At 36.2% G+C, this 19,008-nt stretch overlaps 1 protein-coding gene across 1 annotated transcript; it reads left to right on the plus strand.

The window, feature by feature from the left end:
* The first annotated feature begins 6,999 nt into the window (after positions 1 to 6,999).
* On the plus strand, positions 7,000 to 18,001 carry nrln (neuralin). Its single transcript, NM_001164999.1, is given in 12 exon segments — positions 7,000 to 7,073; positions 7,218 to 7,313; positions 12,555 to 12,658; positions 12,761 to 12,854; positions 13,413 to 13,555; positions 13,795 to 13,888; positions 14,923 to 15,147; positions 15,288 to 15,385; positions 15,925 to 16,027; positions 16,375 to 16,560; positions 16,681 to 16,788; positions 17,296 to 18,001. Coding segments are annotated over 11 exon segments (1,437 nt in total). The 5' UTR covers positions 7,000 to 7,073; positions 7,218 to 7,231; the 3' UTR covers positions 17,496 to 18,001.
* The last annotated feature ends 1,007 nt before the right edge of the window (positions 18,002 to 19,008 follow it).

Consider the following 19,008-nt stretch of genomic DNA (forward strand, 5'->3'; position numbering starts at 1 on the left):
GCTGTGTATATAATGACACCATGTATGTGTTGTGTATATAATGACACCATGTATGTGCTGTGTATATAATGACACCATGTATGTGCTGTGTATATAATGACACCATGTATGGGCTGTGTATATGATGACACCATGTATGTTCAGTATATATAATGTCACCATGTATGTGCAGTGTATATAATGACACCATGTATGTTCAGTATATATAATGACACCATGTATGGGCTGTGTATATAATGACACCATGTATGTACTGTGTATATAATGCCACTATGTATGTTCAGTATATATAATGACACCATGTGTGGGCTGTGTACATAATGACACCATGTATGTTCAGTATTTATAATGTCACCATGTATGTGCAGTGTATATAATGACACCATGTATGTTCAGTATATATAATGACACCATGTATGGGCTGTGTATATAATGACATCATGTATGGGCTGTGTATATAATGACACCATGTATGGGCTGTGTATATAATGACACCATGTATGTTCAGTATATATAATGACACCATGTGTGGGCTGTGTATATAATGACACCATGTATGTGCTGTGTATATAATGACACCATGTATGTTCAGTATATATAATGACACCATGTGTGGGCTGTGTATATAATGACACCATGTATGGGTTGTGTATATAATAACACCATGTATGGGCTGTGTATATAATGTCACCATGTATGTGCAGTGTATATAATGACACCATGTATGTTCAGTATATATAATGACACCATGTATGGGCTGTGTATATAATGACACCATGTATGTGCTGTGTATATAATGTCACCATGTATGTACAGTGTATATAATGACACCATGTATGTGCTGTGTATATAATGACACCGTGTATGGGCTGTGTATATAATGACACAATGTATGGGTTGTGTATATAATGACACCATGTATGGGCTGTGTATATAATGTCACCATGTATGTGCAGTGTATATAATGACACCATGTATGTTCAGTATATATAATGACACCATGTATGGGCTGTGTATATAATGACACCATGTATGTGCTGTGCATGTAATGACACCATGTATGTGCTGTGTATATAATGTCACCATGTATGTGCTGTGTATATAATGACACCATGTATGTGCTGTGTATATAATGACACCATTGATGGGCTGTGTATATAATGACACCATGTATGGGCTGTGTATATAATGTCACCATGTATGTGCTGTGTATATAATGACACCATGTATGTGCTGTGTATATAATAACACCATGTATCGGCTGTGTATATAATGTCACCATGTATGTTCAGTATTTATGACACCATGTATGGGCTGTGTATATAATGACACTATGTATGTGCTGTGTATATAATGACTCCATGTATGGGCTGTGTATATAATGTCACCATGTATGGGCTGTGTATATAATGACACCATGTATGTTCAGTATTTATGACACCATGTATGTGCTGTATATATAATAACACTACGAAAACAACTTATTGAGCTGCATGTTTTATTTTATTCTACCACATCCATATAAGGTAATTACTATGTTAATGTAAACATAGCTACCCAAAGATGGCCATGGCTATTGTAGTGTGGACATAGCTATCATTAAACAAAGATAATTTATAATACTAACTCAAGAATGCTAGAAAGAAATATAATACTGTTATATTGATTCTAGTTCTCGGTATTGTAATTGCTTTCAGACTTTAACCGCTGCCGTTGGTGGCGGTAGCATTTTTTCTCCAAAAAAAATTACAATTTTCGCTGATCAGAGGTACGATTTTAGGATATTTGACCAAAAAATATCGCATTTAAGAAATCTCGAATTGCAAAATGTGTCAATGAAGAAAGTCCGTTTATCTCCTCGATTTTGTAACCAAACTAGTTTTCAGTATTATAATGTGGCAGAGGTTGTAATATATAACATAAATAACGTGACTATTGATATAGTGTGTTCGACTTAAATCCTTTTTGAATCAACTAACCTGGATGCTGACCTTCACTATGGTTATTATTTGTTCGCCGCGACATGCCAAATAGATGGGAACAGACATATGGTCGACATTAATCAACCAGTACCACTACGCCTGAACGGCGACTGGAAAGTCTTATTCATTTCATCCTCTAATTCATTGCCTCCTTGAATAGAAATTGACATTAGGTTGTAGCAATAAGTGATTAATTACAAAATATATTAAATAAGACGGCATAATAAAAAGAGCATATACAAATGACATTCTGACTGAATTGAAGATTATTTGTCGTCTTCTTCGTGCTTTTATATTATGGGTTAATACCATTAAAATATCCAAGTAGAGAAAAAATGGGTCACCAGCCAGTTTTTTTTAAAAAAAAACAAGTGTCCGAAATGTCATGGGAATTGCATTTTACACTGGTTTTCTTTTGTGCAAATTTCTATCGGAATTATTCTCGGTGGCTTGGGATGAAAATTCATATGTATTATTAAATTGTAGTTGATGAGTATGATAACAGTTTATACTTGTTTATATTTTCTATCCAATTTGGTTTTACTTGTTCCAGTCAATGCATCCCTAAGTATCCCTAAGATTGATTCTAAATATGTATTTTATTTCCTCTGAAATGACAATTTTGTTATTTCCTTCATTCAAATTTTATATAAATCTATTGGTTCCGCTTAAAAGGGCGTAGAACTTCGGTTACTTCAAGGCGACCCGGGAGACGCCCCGTAGTGATCAACATCACAAGATTTCGACTACGACCATGTCGACACAATAAGGGGCGAATCAGTCTGAACCCGTTCCAGCCTTTATACGACCGAAAATTGTGTTTATTTACATTATATTTGCATTATATGTTAAGTGTTTTGCCATCCAGGTAAACCGTGTAGATGAAGTGCGAAAATAAGACAATACGTATGTTGTCATGGTAACAACATATGATCAAGAGCCTATATGAGGGAGGTTATTTTGGACCTTTTAAAAATAACAAGCAACTGTAGTACTAACGGCAGCGCCCTCACATTCAATCGTACGAACGACAGCATCGTCAAAGTCAGTAAGACCATGGACGTACTAGAGACTCTAGTACGTCCATGGTAAGACTCAACCAGATACGACCACACCATATTCACTTTGTGGTAAATCACATAGCTGGTTTTCATAGCACTGTGCTATATGTGCTTTGTTTAGTTGCCTACGTGCCCAGGTATCGATCACATGCAGTGCGGTCGTCACTCTCCAAATGTGCGTAGCCCCACCCCCTCTCCCAATGCCCGGGAAATTCACGAAAGAAACAGAACATTTGCTATCCCATTTTTATAAATTCTTATTTGAACTGATATTTTACATAAATATTTGAGTTGCCAGTGGTGTGTAGCTATGATAACCGTAATGTGATCATGTATATTGATTTAAAGTGTTACACGTATGGAGATATGGTAATGTAATGTAATGTAATGTAATGTAATGTAATGTAATGTAATGTAATGTACATTGATTTGAAGTGTCACGCGTATGTAGCCATTGTATCTGTTATGTAATGTACAATCATTTGAAGTGCCACTTTGTGTAGCTTTGGTAACAATAATGTAATGTGCATTGATTTCGAGAGCCACTCACGTGCACTCGTATTTTCAATGGGAATAGAATTACAAGTTACAAGGGACACGTTATTGTCAGTAACATGGTCCTCGTTTATATTTTAATATCTAGGGAATGCATCGAAACAATTGTCGTAATATTTCCTTGAACAATCTTTGTCGAGATATGTACGAGAATAACGCCGGAAGCATGAACTGATCCCATAGCTTAAGTCCTCATTACAATTTACGGCATATCAAATGTTATGTTTAAAGAAGTTAACAATTAATTTAATAATTTCAAGACGATTTAAATTAGGCAATGAATGTGTTCTCAGTGTTGTCATGGGAATTGTTTTAATTCCTATAGTGTACTAGTTTATTTTGTGTTGTTCTCTATTGTTGTCATCGTTCATTCCACTAGTTATGTATGTATTATTTATTCGGGAAAACATTGCGTCAAATTGAAACATTAAATTACAGGGCGGTGGTCGTCGCGCCACGCATGCGGGATATATGAGTCTCATATAAACAAACTGAAGATGGCGACTTTGACTGTTGCACAGATCAACGAGTACAAACTGAAGGAGTGACCGGCAGTAAATTGTGGGGAAAAAATGTTTATCAACACAAGTGTCGCACATGCGCAGCGCACCGCGACGACCGCCGCCCTTTAATCTCTATCTCTATCTGTGATGTGTTTTGCCATGTACTAGTACCTTAGAATGAGGTCTATGGTTTTGCAATACACATTTCAGAAAGATGGTTGATGACTAATAATTGCAACAAACAATATGCTAATTATTATAAAAAAGAAAAGGCAGGGACGAGAGAATAATTTGAATAATGACATGCGGCGCTGACAAAAAATGTTTGTCGGAAAATGTTCGGATTCTGAATAGTTTTATTTATCTAAGGTAGACCGACACCTTGCTGACGTCACGTTCGTGTTGTTATGTATTCAGTATTTTAACCGTTTGCGTTAGGTCAGAAATGCCGGGGAAATAAGCTATGATAGCAGCGAGAATACAAAACTGAATTAACTGTGCCCCGAAATACGTATTTGGAGTCCATTACGGTGTTCCATGTAATATGTACTTGATCGTACACGAGAAAAAGGCGTCCAGCACCCTGTTGCGCTTCGTAACTCTTTGCGTGCATCGGGGGACAGTGACAAAATATAGTACCGTAACTTTACATCGTTCCTACCAGACACTACGCCATTATCGTTCAAAACCAATAAATTGAGCATGTTTTGGTGACCCACATTACAAAATGTCCGTAACCTCGGCCGTAAAGTAAATTTATACGTTGGACAGAATATTTCGGGTTTCATAACGACTCAGAATTACGGAGATTTCGCTGTTGTCGACGTTGTGGCGACAGGAAAAAATAACTACTTTTATTTCAAGAGTCATTTTTAATATTCAAGTAGACGATGGGTTCCCAGGAAATTCGCATTTTGCAGTTGTCTCGTTTTTGTTGGATAATCAGCGTTAATTTAGGCGTAAAGTATACTGTGTCCACATCAATTACCACACTGAAAGTAATTCCTATTCAGCCAAGAAATGTCATATCAGCGGTTAGTTCCCCAGAAAACCTGAAAATTCTGGATATTTCTTTCGATATATAACCGAACCGTTCGCTTGACTTATTTTTTTTTTCAAAGTTTTTAATTGAAACTATATAACATTCGTAAACCTGAAAACACCGAAATTGTATTTCGTCGGGTTTATATGTATAACCGTGTTGATCTGGCTCTATCTCCATGCGAAAGGAATGCGTGCACATTATCAATCAAGTGTAGTTGCATTCCCAAACTTTATCAATAGTTGCACGACACGAAGTTGCCGCCTGTAACGATCACTCCACTATCACTGGTCAGGTTGTCTGTCTCTTACTGTCTCACCGCTGTTCCTGTGCAAACTATTTTAATAATCGCTATCGTCGCGACGGAATACTAAACAAAAATGTCGTCTACTATCACCCCCACAATTTGATTGATTTAGAAGTTGACAATGATAATGTTACCTGGCTAGCAAAGCTTACATGTAGATGTGAAATATATTTTATAGATTGGTCGTTGCCAGGTAACCATGCACTTGACTCAAGTACACGTCGCGCTCTACATACGTTAATATCTGACCTTAAATAACTATTTTGAAATCTCATCGGAACCACATACACCATATTTGATGTTTATGTTTGAACCAGTCACCCTGCCCAATAGGCAAGCTGTGGCAGTTTTGCTACAGACAACCGCATACCGCAGTGATCCGAGTATTATTTTCAGAAGCGAGTTAAACAACGCAACCTGGCTAAGTAAACTAAAGTCAATTATTGAAACCAATCAATTAACTAAACCGAGTGTAAAAAGACATGCGACAACACCAATGGTTGTATGGTCGGGTGTAATATCCCTGGGAGGGCTGTCGTACTTTTTAAAAAGTGGCGCAACTTCGGTTGATGTCTCCTGACAATATCTTTTATTCAAGGTACATCGCAGCCAATTGAAATCCACTTAGTGAAGGAGGGGTTGGGATGAATGCCATAAATTGGGGTTCATACAGGTTTATGTAAAGGACCGAAGAATACTAGCATTGATGTATTTCAAGTTGAACACATTTAAAACTCACGAGACGTTCTGAATTCGCTATAACTGAGGCGTCACTGGGGCGAAACAACAAAGCGTTTCCTTTTGTTAATTTCTTGTACTTGGGAGCAGCGCCGGACGCACTCAGCTTGAGAGCGACGGGATAGGATGGGAAATTTTCAAGTAGTTTTAAAAGAAGATTTGGCATTAATCCAGCCAACAGTCTCTTCCCAGTTTGGTTAGGCTAGTCGTCGCTAAATGCCGCCGTAATGAGTCCTCAATATTAGCGACATCTCGGTGCCACGGCGGGCAAGGTATGATAGCTTAAAACAAGTTATGTCACTGTCAAATATTTTCAACCTGTTGGAATAGCGACTGGAAGTCAAAGAAATACCTCTCTGACGCTTAATATCCTTAGTAAGAGGGGGTACAACCCCCCACCACACACACGCCATCGATTAACAAGTAACCATGGAGATATTCTCAAATGATAACGCACACATGTAAATATTTTTATTCAGACACGGTGTCTTTGATTAAGATCGGTCTAGCGGCATCGTAAACTTCATTGTGTCTGTGAACACTTGTCAGTGGAGACCAGCCTCCCTCTCTGCATTAAGTGAGCATGACAAACAAACTAAAAACCTAGTGGTAAACTCAGCCACAGTCGTGGTGTCGCCACATCGCGTACTCTTGGTCAATCTCGGAGGTGGTGCAGCCAGAGCTCGTTAAAGTGGAGTCGCAGAGGTGCTAATTTACCCTAATAGACATAATTGCCATCGTCGCATTGCTACATATACGTATACTTATAAAGACCCTCTAACAGCGCAGATCACCATTTCTTTCCTGCACTCGTTCAAGTAAACTACACACATACACCCGTCCATATACATCACCGCCACCCGTACAGCAGGAGTTCTTATACAGGTAAAATTAACAATGCCCATTTCAACTTGTTACCATTCGTGTACGTGTTGCCGAGGACCTGATTTTAGGAGCTTGTACGACAGATCACGAATTTCAACGCATATGTTATGGAATTATTGTATGATGATTATTTTCTTTTTTCAGATATTGTTGTGAAAATGAACCATATCCTTACTGTGAGTCTTATTATATGTATTGGTTGTAAAAGTATTGATGCTCGGCCAAGGCAAAATGAAAAAGGTGAGCGTCTAATTTCTTGGAATTGTACTTTTGAATGTATTCAAATAATTGCCGGTGGATAGTAGCGAGATTCACAGTATCAGTGAACTGTAAAATACTTTATTTTAGCTGGAATTAATTTTTGCTGTTTGGTAAAACATTTATTTTCATTGAATTTTAATTAGTTGAATAGGAAAACCATAGGGAAAAATATATTTTCACTGATTTATTTAAGTTCAGCGAAAATAGCGAAAAATTAATCTAAGTGAAAATAGAGTACTTTACAGTATATGTAAACAGATTCTGATTCACAATATTCTGGTAGTTGCTGTTACTTTCAAATTCATACACATTTCTCCAAGTTTGAGACTTTTTTTCCAATATACTGTATGTTATATTATGCATGGTTCGTAAATCGGAATCAGAAGTCGTTCACGTTGGATTGGCGAAAGCCGTGTTGTATGCGACCAGTAGTCTGTCACATTGCTGTGTTGTACCAATGCGACCTGTAGTCTGTCACATTGCTGTGTTGTACCAATGCGACTTGTAGTCTGTCAGATTGCTGTGTTGTACCAAAGCGACCTGTAGTCTGTCAGATTGCTGTGTTGTACCAATGCGACCTGTAGTCTGTCACATTGCTGTGTTGTACCAATGCGACCTGTAGTCTGTCACATTGCTGTGTTGTACCAATGCGACCTGTAGTCTGTCACGTTGCGGTGTTGCGACAAATCAAATTACCATTATGACAAAGTCGATTAAGAGCCTCCTGTAAATAGACGAACAAAAATTAAGTTACTATCTATTAACATGTTGTGCAATAGCTTAGAATAGGGTGCGATTATAAACAAAGCATCTTTCTTTTCCTGGAGACTGTATATGTCTACTCCTAGAAAGAAACATTTATAAACTAAATGAATGTTCTTTTCATCGCTGCAGTCAGACGCTCGTCCGCGTTGTAGGAGTTGTCGCCTAAAATACGCCGGCAGCCGGACCTCAAGTCATTTTTAACTAAACATATAATTCAACTGAGCCTAAATATTGTGCAATGTTTCGTCTATCAAGACCCTCTCTGAAGCTATGCTTTTTACACTCTGACACTTCAACGCCACATTGCTTTCCGCCATTACATGGATGTCTGGGACTTACGCAAGCAAATACGGAAAACACAAACCCTAACCCGACATTTTTCGAAAATACCGATGAAAAATACTATTGAATGTAAGAATGCATACTCCTCCACTCCATGTGCTTTACATAAGAACAACCTCTTCATGTGTCACAAAATCGACTCTTACCCGCGGAATTTGTCAGAAATGCAGAAATAACCTCTTGAAAATGTCAAAACATGATTTATTTTTCATCAATCTATAGAATAATAAATTAGTCAAATTGTTACATATTAGTAGACCGAAGTCTAAGTATACCCCTTAAGAACATATTCTGTTGTTTGGACTGCATTGCGCAGAACAAAGAATTTATAATTACTCATTTTCTTTTTCGTTGTGCACGCACATAGTTCTACCAGAGAGTCTAAGTTCCTGGCGATACTTTCGGGTGCTAGCCCATCACGTTCTGTGTCCCGTTCTCCCCTTTCCTACACGTGAGGGTACGCTAACCTCTTGTTGTGTATGTTCTATTCCGCGTTCCCCCCCCCCCACAGAAACGCGAGGAGATGTCAACCCCTCGTGTTCAGTGTCCCATTCTGCCCTCCCCGTGGCACACGGGAGGGGGCGACCCTCGATATCAGCATTCACGGGTGAGAAGGCATTATTATCGGACTTTTCGTCCGTACGACTGCCATAACAAATCAACGCTCAATTGATACGCGTATATCAAGCTTACTGGCGTGAAAAATTAAGAACACGCCCCTACTTAGTTTCCAACAACCACACATCAATTATAGCAGCGGCACGGCGTCATATCCACCTCTAACCGTTTACCACAACCGCAGAACAGAAAAAGACTGAGGTCAACCAGCAGATAACTTAGCGGTAAACACATTAAATCCAGTAACTCATTTTAAGGCTTGACTCACAAGTAAGAGAGCGGATATGAGAATAAATTTGGCACGACGTCTAATTTGATTTGTCAGTGTTACGGGGATATTTGAGGCATGGAGACACGTAAAGTTGGCGTCAGTCTGCAGGCACTAATTACTAATGCTGTACGAGACACTCTTTTCCACTTTACTGGTCAATTGTTACCGTTCATTATACTTTAAATACTCAGAAAGTAGTACAATTACAAATATCATAGTTAAAATTACTTGATGTGCACTGGTGACACCTCACCACGCCACGGCGCATGCGTGATGAGAAGTGTGACGTTTGTTGAATAATTGCCGAATCGCAACAAAACGAAGTTGTTGGAAATATACTACAACCGGTTATCCCGTTCTAAACGCTCACCATACTGGCTGCAACACAATATTCAACTGCGTAGTTTGTCAGGGTGAATATTTGGGAGGTCAAATATTAATAGAATGATGTACCCTGATATCAACGACTCGCAATCAAACTGAGAATAATGTTGCCCGTTACCTTGTGAGCGAACTTGACGCTACAATGATAGAACTTGGCGTGACACGAGTCGGTAATATTGGCGGTATAAAACATAGTACATGATCCAACAATGCACTAGATTAATTGGAAGGAAGTGTCGTTGTCTTTAAATTAAAAATTACATAACTTTTCAAAAATTCATTATCACATTCTCGACGGACGAGTGTTTGTTTGCCAAGAACAAACATAAAAGTGCAATATCTTCGAAAGTCTGCCCCACCGTGACAATCAAGGCTTTTGTTTTGTACGGACTGGCCCTGTTGCTAAGGAAATGTCAATTATTCAAGACACAACACTGTATTAATGGACCATCATTATACGGCGACTTTATAATAACTGTTTACTTAATGCAAAATCAAGGGCCAAACCTAGCGGCGCCTCCGACACCCACTGTGACGTTCACACCATATGGGCTAAATTAACTATGTAATTGATAAACTCACTGTAATGTTTGACTGTTTACATGTAAAGAAAGGAACAAGGAACATTGACAACGTTATTTGTTTTTCAATGACATTGACCGTCAAAAATATCACCGTTCTTGAATCAAAGCATGTAAAAATGTTCACCTCAAAGGACACGACAATTAGTCAAAAACCCATCCGACGATGCCTACAAATCAAAGAAGAAAACGAATATTATACACGTTCACGTCCTCAGACTAGTAATACTAATCTGAGTAACGGCTAAACCATTTATCTTCGTTGACTAATTACATTGTGCTTCTAGTCTTCGTAAATCAATATGCAAATAAGACTAATTTGATAATCACATAAGCCTCACATTGGCGGCCTTGAGAGGGCAGCCTTATGTAAATTTGCTATCCACTTACCAACTATTATAGATTATCAGTATGCAAGCATGTCAGTGTAAAATTGCGTAACCTCATGTGACCTCTGAGTAGCCAATCACAGCAACGACCGAAAAAGTAATGATATTTGAATTGACCCGAGTAGGAATTATAATTATCAGACAGTAATAGGAAATTGTTTTGCATCTAGTACTTTTCGCCTGATTGCAGTTTTAATGTCAATTATTGTAGATTTTTTGAGTTATTTCATTTGTTATGTAATCATTTTTATTCCGCCGCCGTGGAATTGTATGTGCTTTAATATTCAAGACAAAAACAAATGCGTTTGTAAATGTAAAGCAATGTTATATACATGATCCGTATTTCTCTCGTCTTTAAGATCGCTATAATTTAGAAGGAAATAAGAAGTATATGAAAACATTACGGAATTGATGAGGTCTATTTGTTTAGCTCTGTAATTACGGAAAGGAAGACATTTATCGTGCTATACCTCTTTGCAAATCAGCTAATAAAGTGAATTCTATTTTGCACTGTAAATAAAATTACAATGAAAACTGCCGGAGATTCATTAAATGTAAATAGCTTTTTCTCGGGAAGAAATAAAATGTGAATTTAAATGTTTATAGACCATACATAATTATTTAGGAATGATACATCAAAGGATATTCGACAACTTCCTAGTAATATTTTATGATTCAATGAATTATGAATAGCAATGTTATGTTATTTTTGTTTTTGCTATTTTTCAAATGATAATAAAATATTAATATTTTGCAGTAGTTAATATTTACACACGCGTATTTATTGGACATGTTAAATTAAAGTTGATTTGTCGGCAAAACAGTGTTTGGAGGCTTTGGGGTGTGATGTAAAATGCGTGATATAATAAATGTAACTACTACAGTGTTCACAAGATATCCACATCAGAAATTTCTCACAAAGCTGAACATCACCGTATGTTTCTACTTTGTGGATTTATATGACGACTATTTACTGGTGTTAGCAACACAAACTGTATAGTACAGTACGTACTTTCTAGATTGGTTGTGTTTAGGGCGAGCTCAAAGCAGCAATGCATAAATGTAGTAGTGATTTGATTGGTCGCTAAACGTGACACGTTTCGATTAGTATAACTCGCGTTCACCAGACGTGCATATAGACTCTTGTTTTTTTCAATAAAATAAAATATTATTATACACTCAAATAATATTTTATTCAAAAGAACACCAAAAAACTAACAAGGTACTGTATGAAAATCTAGCGAACGCCGTAATTATATACCATAAGGTTTCCTTTCAAAGGGAATACGATTACACATCAACAAAGCATTGTGGGTGCTTATCGGAATCCATAAAATAATGCAAGGTTTCTTGATCACATTCTAAGTCACGTGTAGCAATAAAATTCACACTATTCCCTGGAGATTGAAATACTAAGAGAAAATAAAACTATCCAGATTTGTTGGCAACTTTGAATTTATCAGATTTTTACGCCATAGGGGGCGTAGTTCCTTTTCTTACGGCGACAACTGCAAAAGGAACAATTCGCGTCTCGTTTTTAGTTTTTCATCCTCGTTCAATAAATTTGAAACAATTGAATATAACATTCTACCATTTCGCACTTGGAGTATCACGTTTACTGTACATACAGGAAGTAGAGGATTAAGTGGAGGAGTAAGAGGGGAATACAAGAGGATCATGCAACTTCAACAATAGCATAATGTGGAGCTAGAATTTTTTCTTCCAAATCTCAGTAAAATTTGACGTTTTTATTATTAATTGTCAGAATCAATCTTACCTAATTTTTGAAACACATTTGTTTTGGTGGCATGATATGCTTCCTGTATTCTAACCACTATGATTTCTTTCACTTAATTTCTTTATTTCACAGATTCCTGTTCATTTGGTGATCTTGGTTATTCAAGTGGTGAATCGTGGCATCCATACTTACAGCCAATAGGATATCTTTATTGCATCACATGTACATGCAGAGAGGTACGTTGAGGAGTATGAAGTAAATTCAAAACAATCTCAGACTATAATGCTCTTAAATATCCCAAAACAGCATCAAACATTTTTCTCGTTTCTCATTTTCAGGGTTTGGTGAACTGTATGAATATTAAGTGTCCTGCGTTGTCATGTCCAAACCCAGTGTCTGTACCAGGTCAATGTTGCAAGCAGTGCAGTGAAGGTACAGAATGCTTTATATGAACACTAATTTTTACATACTACATTAGGAATAGACGGAAAAATGTACTCTGGAAAATCTTTATACAAAGGGAATATGATTACCCATCAGCAAAGCATTGTGGGTGCTTAACATATCTATTGTAACATTGGAATATTCCTAGGAAGATTGACAGCTGTATTTATTTATTTTGACTTTCAATAGAGAAAAGCTTACAAGAAGGATAACTGGCTGGCAAAAACAAAGTTATATAGTGTTCGCTTAATATTTAAATTGTCCATAGCAACTAAGTTTTAACCTGCATGTTATGTTGTGAGCATCATGTGATGTTATTTCACTTTGATAAAATGGCTACTTCCATTTTAAAATTTTATTTTATAAAGGTTGATAGCAATGACATCATAATGAACACTGCCCTCAATAATTTAATGTTGCATTGGATACTGATGATGAGGAGATGATGGTTTGTTTGTGTGTATACAATGTACATTGACATCTGCTTATGAAATCTTATATTAATTTCGACATACTCCATAACAATCTCAAAAACCTTTTTTTCAGATCTTGGCAGAGTGTCTTTATCAGAAACCCATGGTAGTAGTTGTCATTACGCAGACAAGGATTATTATCATGGCGAACTGTTCTCAATAGAGGGCGTATTTAACTCTCATCGTGATGACCAATGCGTGCAGTGTAGCTGCTCGGTGAGTAGACATCTATATAGATCCCTATATATGCAAATTGGATTGGGACTGTCCACACTATGGGAGGGTGGTCTTTATATAAAGGTCAGTCATGAACATGGATTTGACTTACTAACTTACTGACTTGGTTGTAAATGTGCACTTATTAGCTGGTTGATATGTAAAAAAAACAATGCATGTTGACATAAACAAAGACAAGTATTAGTATCTTATACTGTGCTTTGTATTACCTACCACAGGATTCACGTGTATTTTGTGCATTGCGTAACTGTCCAGTAGTGAACTGTCCACAATCTGTAATACTGCCAGATTCGTGTTGTCCTGTTTGTCCAGGTGAGTTCAACCAATATTACTACAGACCACATGACAAAATATAAAAACATGCATTATGGCCATGAACTACATTGTTACAGTGTAATAGCGGGACTACAGTGTCAGGGATCTCGCCACGCTGGTCGGCCTTGACCGGCACTCTAAATTAGCTGAATATTGAATATTATTACTCTGAATAGTGGAATTAATGTGCAATAGCGAGACTATTGTGTAATAGTGGCAGTATTGTGTAATAGCGAGGCTATCGTATAATAGCGAGACTATCGTGTAATAGAGAGACTATTGTGTAATAGCGAGACTATTGTGTAATAGTGGAACTATTGTGTATTAGTGGGAGTATTGTGTAATAGCGAGGCTATCGTATAATAGCGAGATTATTGTGTAATAGTGGAACTATTGTGTAATAGTGGGAGTATTGCGTAATAGTGGGAGTATTGTGTAATAGTGGGAGTATTGTGTAATAGCGAGGCTATTATATAATAACGAGACTATAGTGTAATAGCTAGACTATAGTGTAATAGCGAGACTATTGTGTAATAGCGAGACTAATTTGTAATAGTGAGACTATTGTGTAATAGTGGAACTATTGTGTAATAGTGGGAGTATTGTGTAATAGCGAGGCTATCGTATAATAGCGAGACTACTGTGTAATAGCGAGACTATTGTATAATAGCGAGACTATTGTGTAATAGTGGAACTATTGTGTAATAGTGGGAGTATTTTGTAATAGCGAGGCTATCGTATAATAGCGAGACTATTGTGTAATAGTGGAACTATTGTGTAATAGTGGGAGTATTGCGTAATAGTGGGAGTATTGTGTAATAGTGGGAGTATTGTGTAATAGCGAGGCTATCATATAATAACGAGACTATAGTGTAATAGCTAGACTATAGTGTAATAGCGAGACTATTGTGTAATAGCGAGACTATTGTGTAATAGCGAGACTAATTTGTAATAGTGAGACTATTGTATAATAATGGGACTATTGTGTAATAGCAGGACTATTGTGTAATAGGACTATTGTGTGTCTACAGATAAGACGGATCGTTGGGAGTATGACTACTATGATACTGACTACAGTGAGGGTGCCACCAATCAGCAAAAAGCAAGAGAACATCTATTTTCTGATGTGCTGAAAGGAGAAGTGATACTATCTGGTCCAATCAAAGGTATCGGTGCAGAGGATGCAGAGGAGGAAGAAGATCAAATAGAAGATATGACATCATGGAAAGAACCTGAAGAGACATCTGACGGAAGAGGTAGGTCAACTACACATTGAGAACAAATTTTTAAGTGACTTATTTTGTAACTCCATTGTATGTTGGGTCAAGGTTGCATGGTAATAAGACTGGCATTATGTTATGGCAATATATGTGTATGTATATTTCTATCTTCCCAGAATGCCTTTCTAATGGTCAGATTTATGAGCATGGTAAATCTTGGAATCCTTATTTATTTCCATTTGGTAAAATGAACTGTATTATATGCACATGCAGGGTAAGTACTGAAACGATACATGCATGATTACCATATTTCCTCTATTAGTAGCGCATACACTTGCATAAATTAACAAAAATGTGTCTATAATCAAATTACATTTGAGTGATCAATTATACAATAATTTAATTAATTATACATATTATGAACTATTTAACACCATAAATAATGTGTTTCATGTCAACATGTCTGCATCTGTTGAATGCCTGGATTGTTTTAAATGACATCACTGTGCTTTGCATCATGTGATCAATTAATCATGAATTTGTTCGATTAAGACAAACAAAAGAGCAAACAAAAACAAAAATAGCAACAGATGTGTTAGTAACTACATTAAATATTAATGAAGTCTTTTTTCAGGCAACAAACTGTCTTTGGTTTTACAACAAATCACCAAAAATGAGAAACAGAGACACTGAGTGTGTGAACAATCAAACATGGATGTTCTACATTGTTGTCATTTTAATAACCCAGGTTTAGTTTTTAACATCTGAAAGCTTCAACATTTTTGTAATATAATTAAATTTTTTTTTTTACAGAACACAAAAACGAAATGCGAGAGACTCACCTGCCCTGAAGATCATGAACTTGCATGCGATAATCCTGTCAATATTCTAGGACAATGTTGTAAAAGTTGTCCTGGTAAGTTGTGGATGAATAGTTTTAAAATATGAGATTGTATATACAATTCAGCATGTCATTGGCGTTGAATGGGAGAAAATTAACCTTCTTGAGAGTCAGAGTCAACTTTTATCACCGTTTACAAAATTAAAAGTAAACATTTAAAAAAAAAAATTGTGATCAAGACTCATGAAATAGGAAATTATATTTGTTTGGTTCAAAATTAAATTGAAAAAATATACCAAAAAATTTGCAAAACGTTGCGCACATTTTTGTCAGTAAAACTATGGCATTTAAAGGGTTACCTAATGTTACAAAGAGTTTTAACAAAAGAATAAACAATGTTATGATCATTATCTTTTCACCAGGTGACTCTGATGGTGCCGTGATGGTTACAGAAGATGATACCTGTTTACTGGATAGAGAAACACTGTTAATATACGAGTATAGACGCAACTCAGCAGAAAATATGGAACATACCGGCATACAGCAATATGCAATAGATAACTTAAAAGAAAAGATTACTGAACTACATAAATGGCAAATAGAAGGAGGTAGGTGTACTTTCTGTATGGTAATAGGGCAAAGGAAAGGTCAAATCAAATAATGAACTCTGTATTATCTTCAAGATGATATCACATGACCAATGACTCACATCGTCTTTCATATCGCAGGTGAAATGAGAAATTTTGAAATACTGAAACTATCAGTTGAAGATTTTGTTCAGTTACGAGAACAAGACACCCAAGGAAGATTTGAACTGACAGGCGCTAGCACAGAACGTGAGTGAAAATTTTGTTCATTTAAACAACCATCTCATTTGATTAAATATGCTTTTAGGTTACAAAATGGAAATCAATAAAGAACACATTGCACAGACAATAGAGATTTATTTTAACTGAAAAATTAGAGAAAGTTGCTCGGATCGATAAATATATGAAGATGATAGTATGTAATCATAGTGTAATTAAAATAACCAGTGCAATGTAGTTTCAAATGATGGCCCTTTTTCAGTAGAATAGAATATCTATGATCTCTCACTTGATTCAGATACAAGAAAACCATTGGTCAAAACATCTGGTTATATTGTCCATTTACTAAGGACTATGATTACCAACTACGCCTTCTCCATATATTATATTTCTACCGAACCATAGTAGAGTTCATGACATCGAACAAGTTATTTTATATTTTATTATCCAGTACTATGACATTTGTATTATCATTGAATAACAATGTAACAACTGTTTAAATACATTTTTAAAATTACCAAATGTTGTGTTTTGCAGATCGTTTGAAGAAACTGAAAAAAAAAGAGAAACAGCTGTATGACAATTGTAGCGAAGACTGCCATCGTGAAATCACAAAATTATTGAGGACATTGAAACCCAGGGAAATTGAGAAACGGGTCAATCTATGCCAGAATCAGAGAACCTTGAAAGAAGATGAAAAGAATAACAGTAGTCCAGAACGCCATAGAGGGCAGTAGTCCAAAACACCACACAGGGCAACAACAGTCCAGAACACCACAGAGAGTAGCAGTCCAGAACACCACAGAGGGCAGTGTTGCAAGTTAATAACGTGACAGGAGTTTCTTAAATTAAGCTCGCACCCATTTTCATTATTTAAACATTTTATTACGCACTACTCAAGAATAGCCAGAATTGAAGTCAGGGTACTCTCAAGACTACACTTGTAGATGAGTAGAATACAGCATATCCTCTATACTACCCTATGAATATAACAAATATATATACAAATCACTGTTTTAATGGCTCAAATATGGCACCATTGAACAGAGATTATAATCAACTTATCTCGATTATCTTTTATAGGGGGGAATAGGGCAAATATTTTTATATAATGTAAATATGAAAATGATATAGTTTTGGATATCTTTGAAGTAATTATATTATTTTTTTCACCATTCAATTAAGAATATCGCAATTGTATATCATGTATGTTCAAAGATATAATAAACTGGTGAATAATGTTCAACTTGGTATCTAGTCAAAACTACCACTACTTTAAGACCCATGTCATTTCTCAGATTGGAACTTCAAGGCCCATGTCATAACAGAATTATGTTAATCACTTCTATCGTGTCTATTGTTATGATTATTACGTTCTATTGTTATGATAATTACGTTCTATTGTTTATCTAATAGTAAAGGTAGGAAGTGCTGACTTTATGATGGTCTGGGGAGAACTCAAATACACAGATCCACCTACGGTCCTGTCTGGAAAAGCAGTCCCCATTATTAAGTTGATGCTAGAGTAAAAAAGTGCAGCCTTGAACTTCACAAAGTTATCCACAGCAATTGCCTCAATGCTCAAGGAGTTTACTTTGGTGCACTTTGTAAAATATATTATTCTTTATACTACTATTATATGATAAGGCAATTTATGAAATTTGTCTTAAAAATGGGCGTCCTCTCAACTATATTGTTCAAGTCCTGAACCAGTAATATTATTATTATATTAATATTATATTATTATAGTAATATAAATAGACTTGCTCTGTTGACTTCGGTGTGATTAATGCTAGCATTGTGAAAGAATTATGCGATGATCTACAGTAGTCTCAACATCAAATTCTGCTTATACCCCAGTATGAGACCACTGATCAACCTTCCGTTTTTCCAATACAGGAAAAGATAGTTCTCCTATATTTTTCTAGTGATTACCAAAATCCTGTGGTTCAATAAAGTTTGAAAATCATTGGTTTTGTTCATACGAGACACATGTAAGTCGCCTTGGTAATTTGGCGGCAGCCATCTTTAAATTTCACTCTAAAAAGTATCAAGGTCCATTGTTTGAGCAGGTGTACAAAACTCTGGTATATGTTGGATTACGAGTGCATAACTGGTCTACAGGTAAATGAAAAGTGTTCAGCTCAACAAATAGTTTGAATAAGTGATATCAGACTAAAGATTAACAACATCAACTCTTGGAATTTCATTAGTGGGCTTCTATCAAATAAAGAAATACAATACATGCAC

The sequence above is a fragment of the Saccoglossus kowalevskii genome, chromosome 1 (assembly GCF_978046115.1).
Source record: "Saccoglossus kowalevskii chromosome 1, keSacKowa6.1, whole genome shotgun sequence".
Classification (NCBI taxonomy): Eukaryota; Metazoa; Hemichordata; class Enteropneusta; family Harrimaniidae; genus Saccoglossus; species Saccoglossus kowalevskii.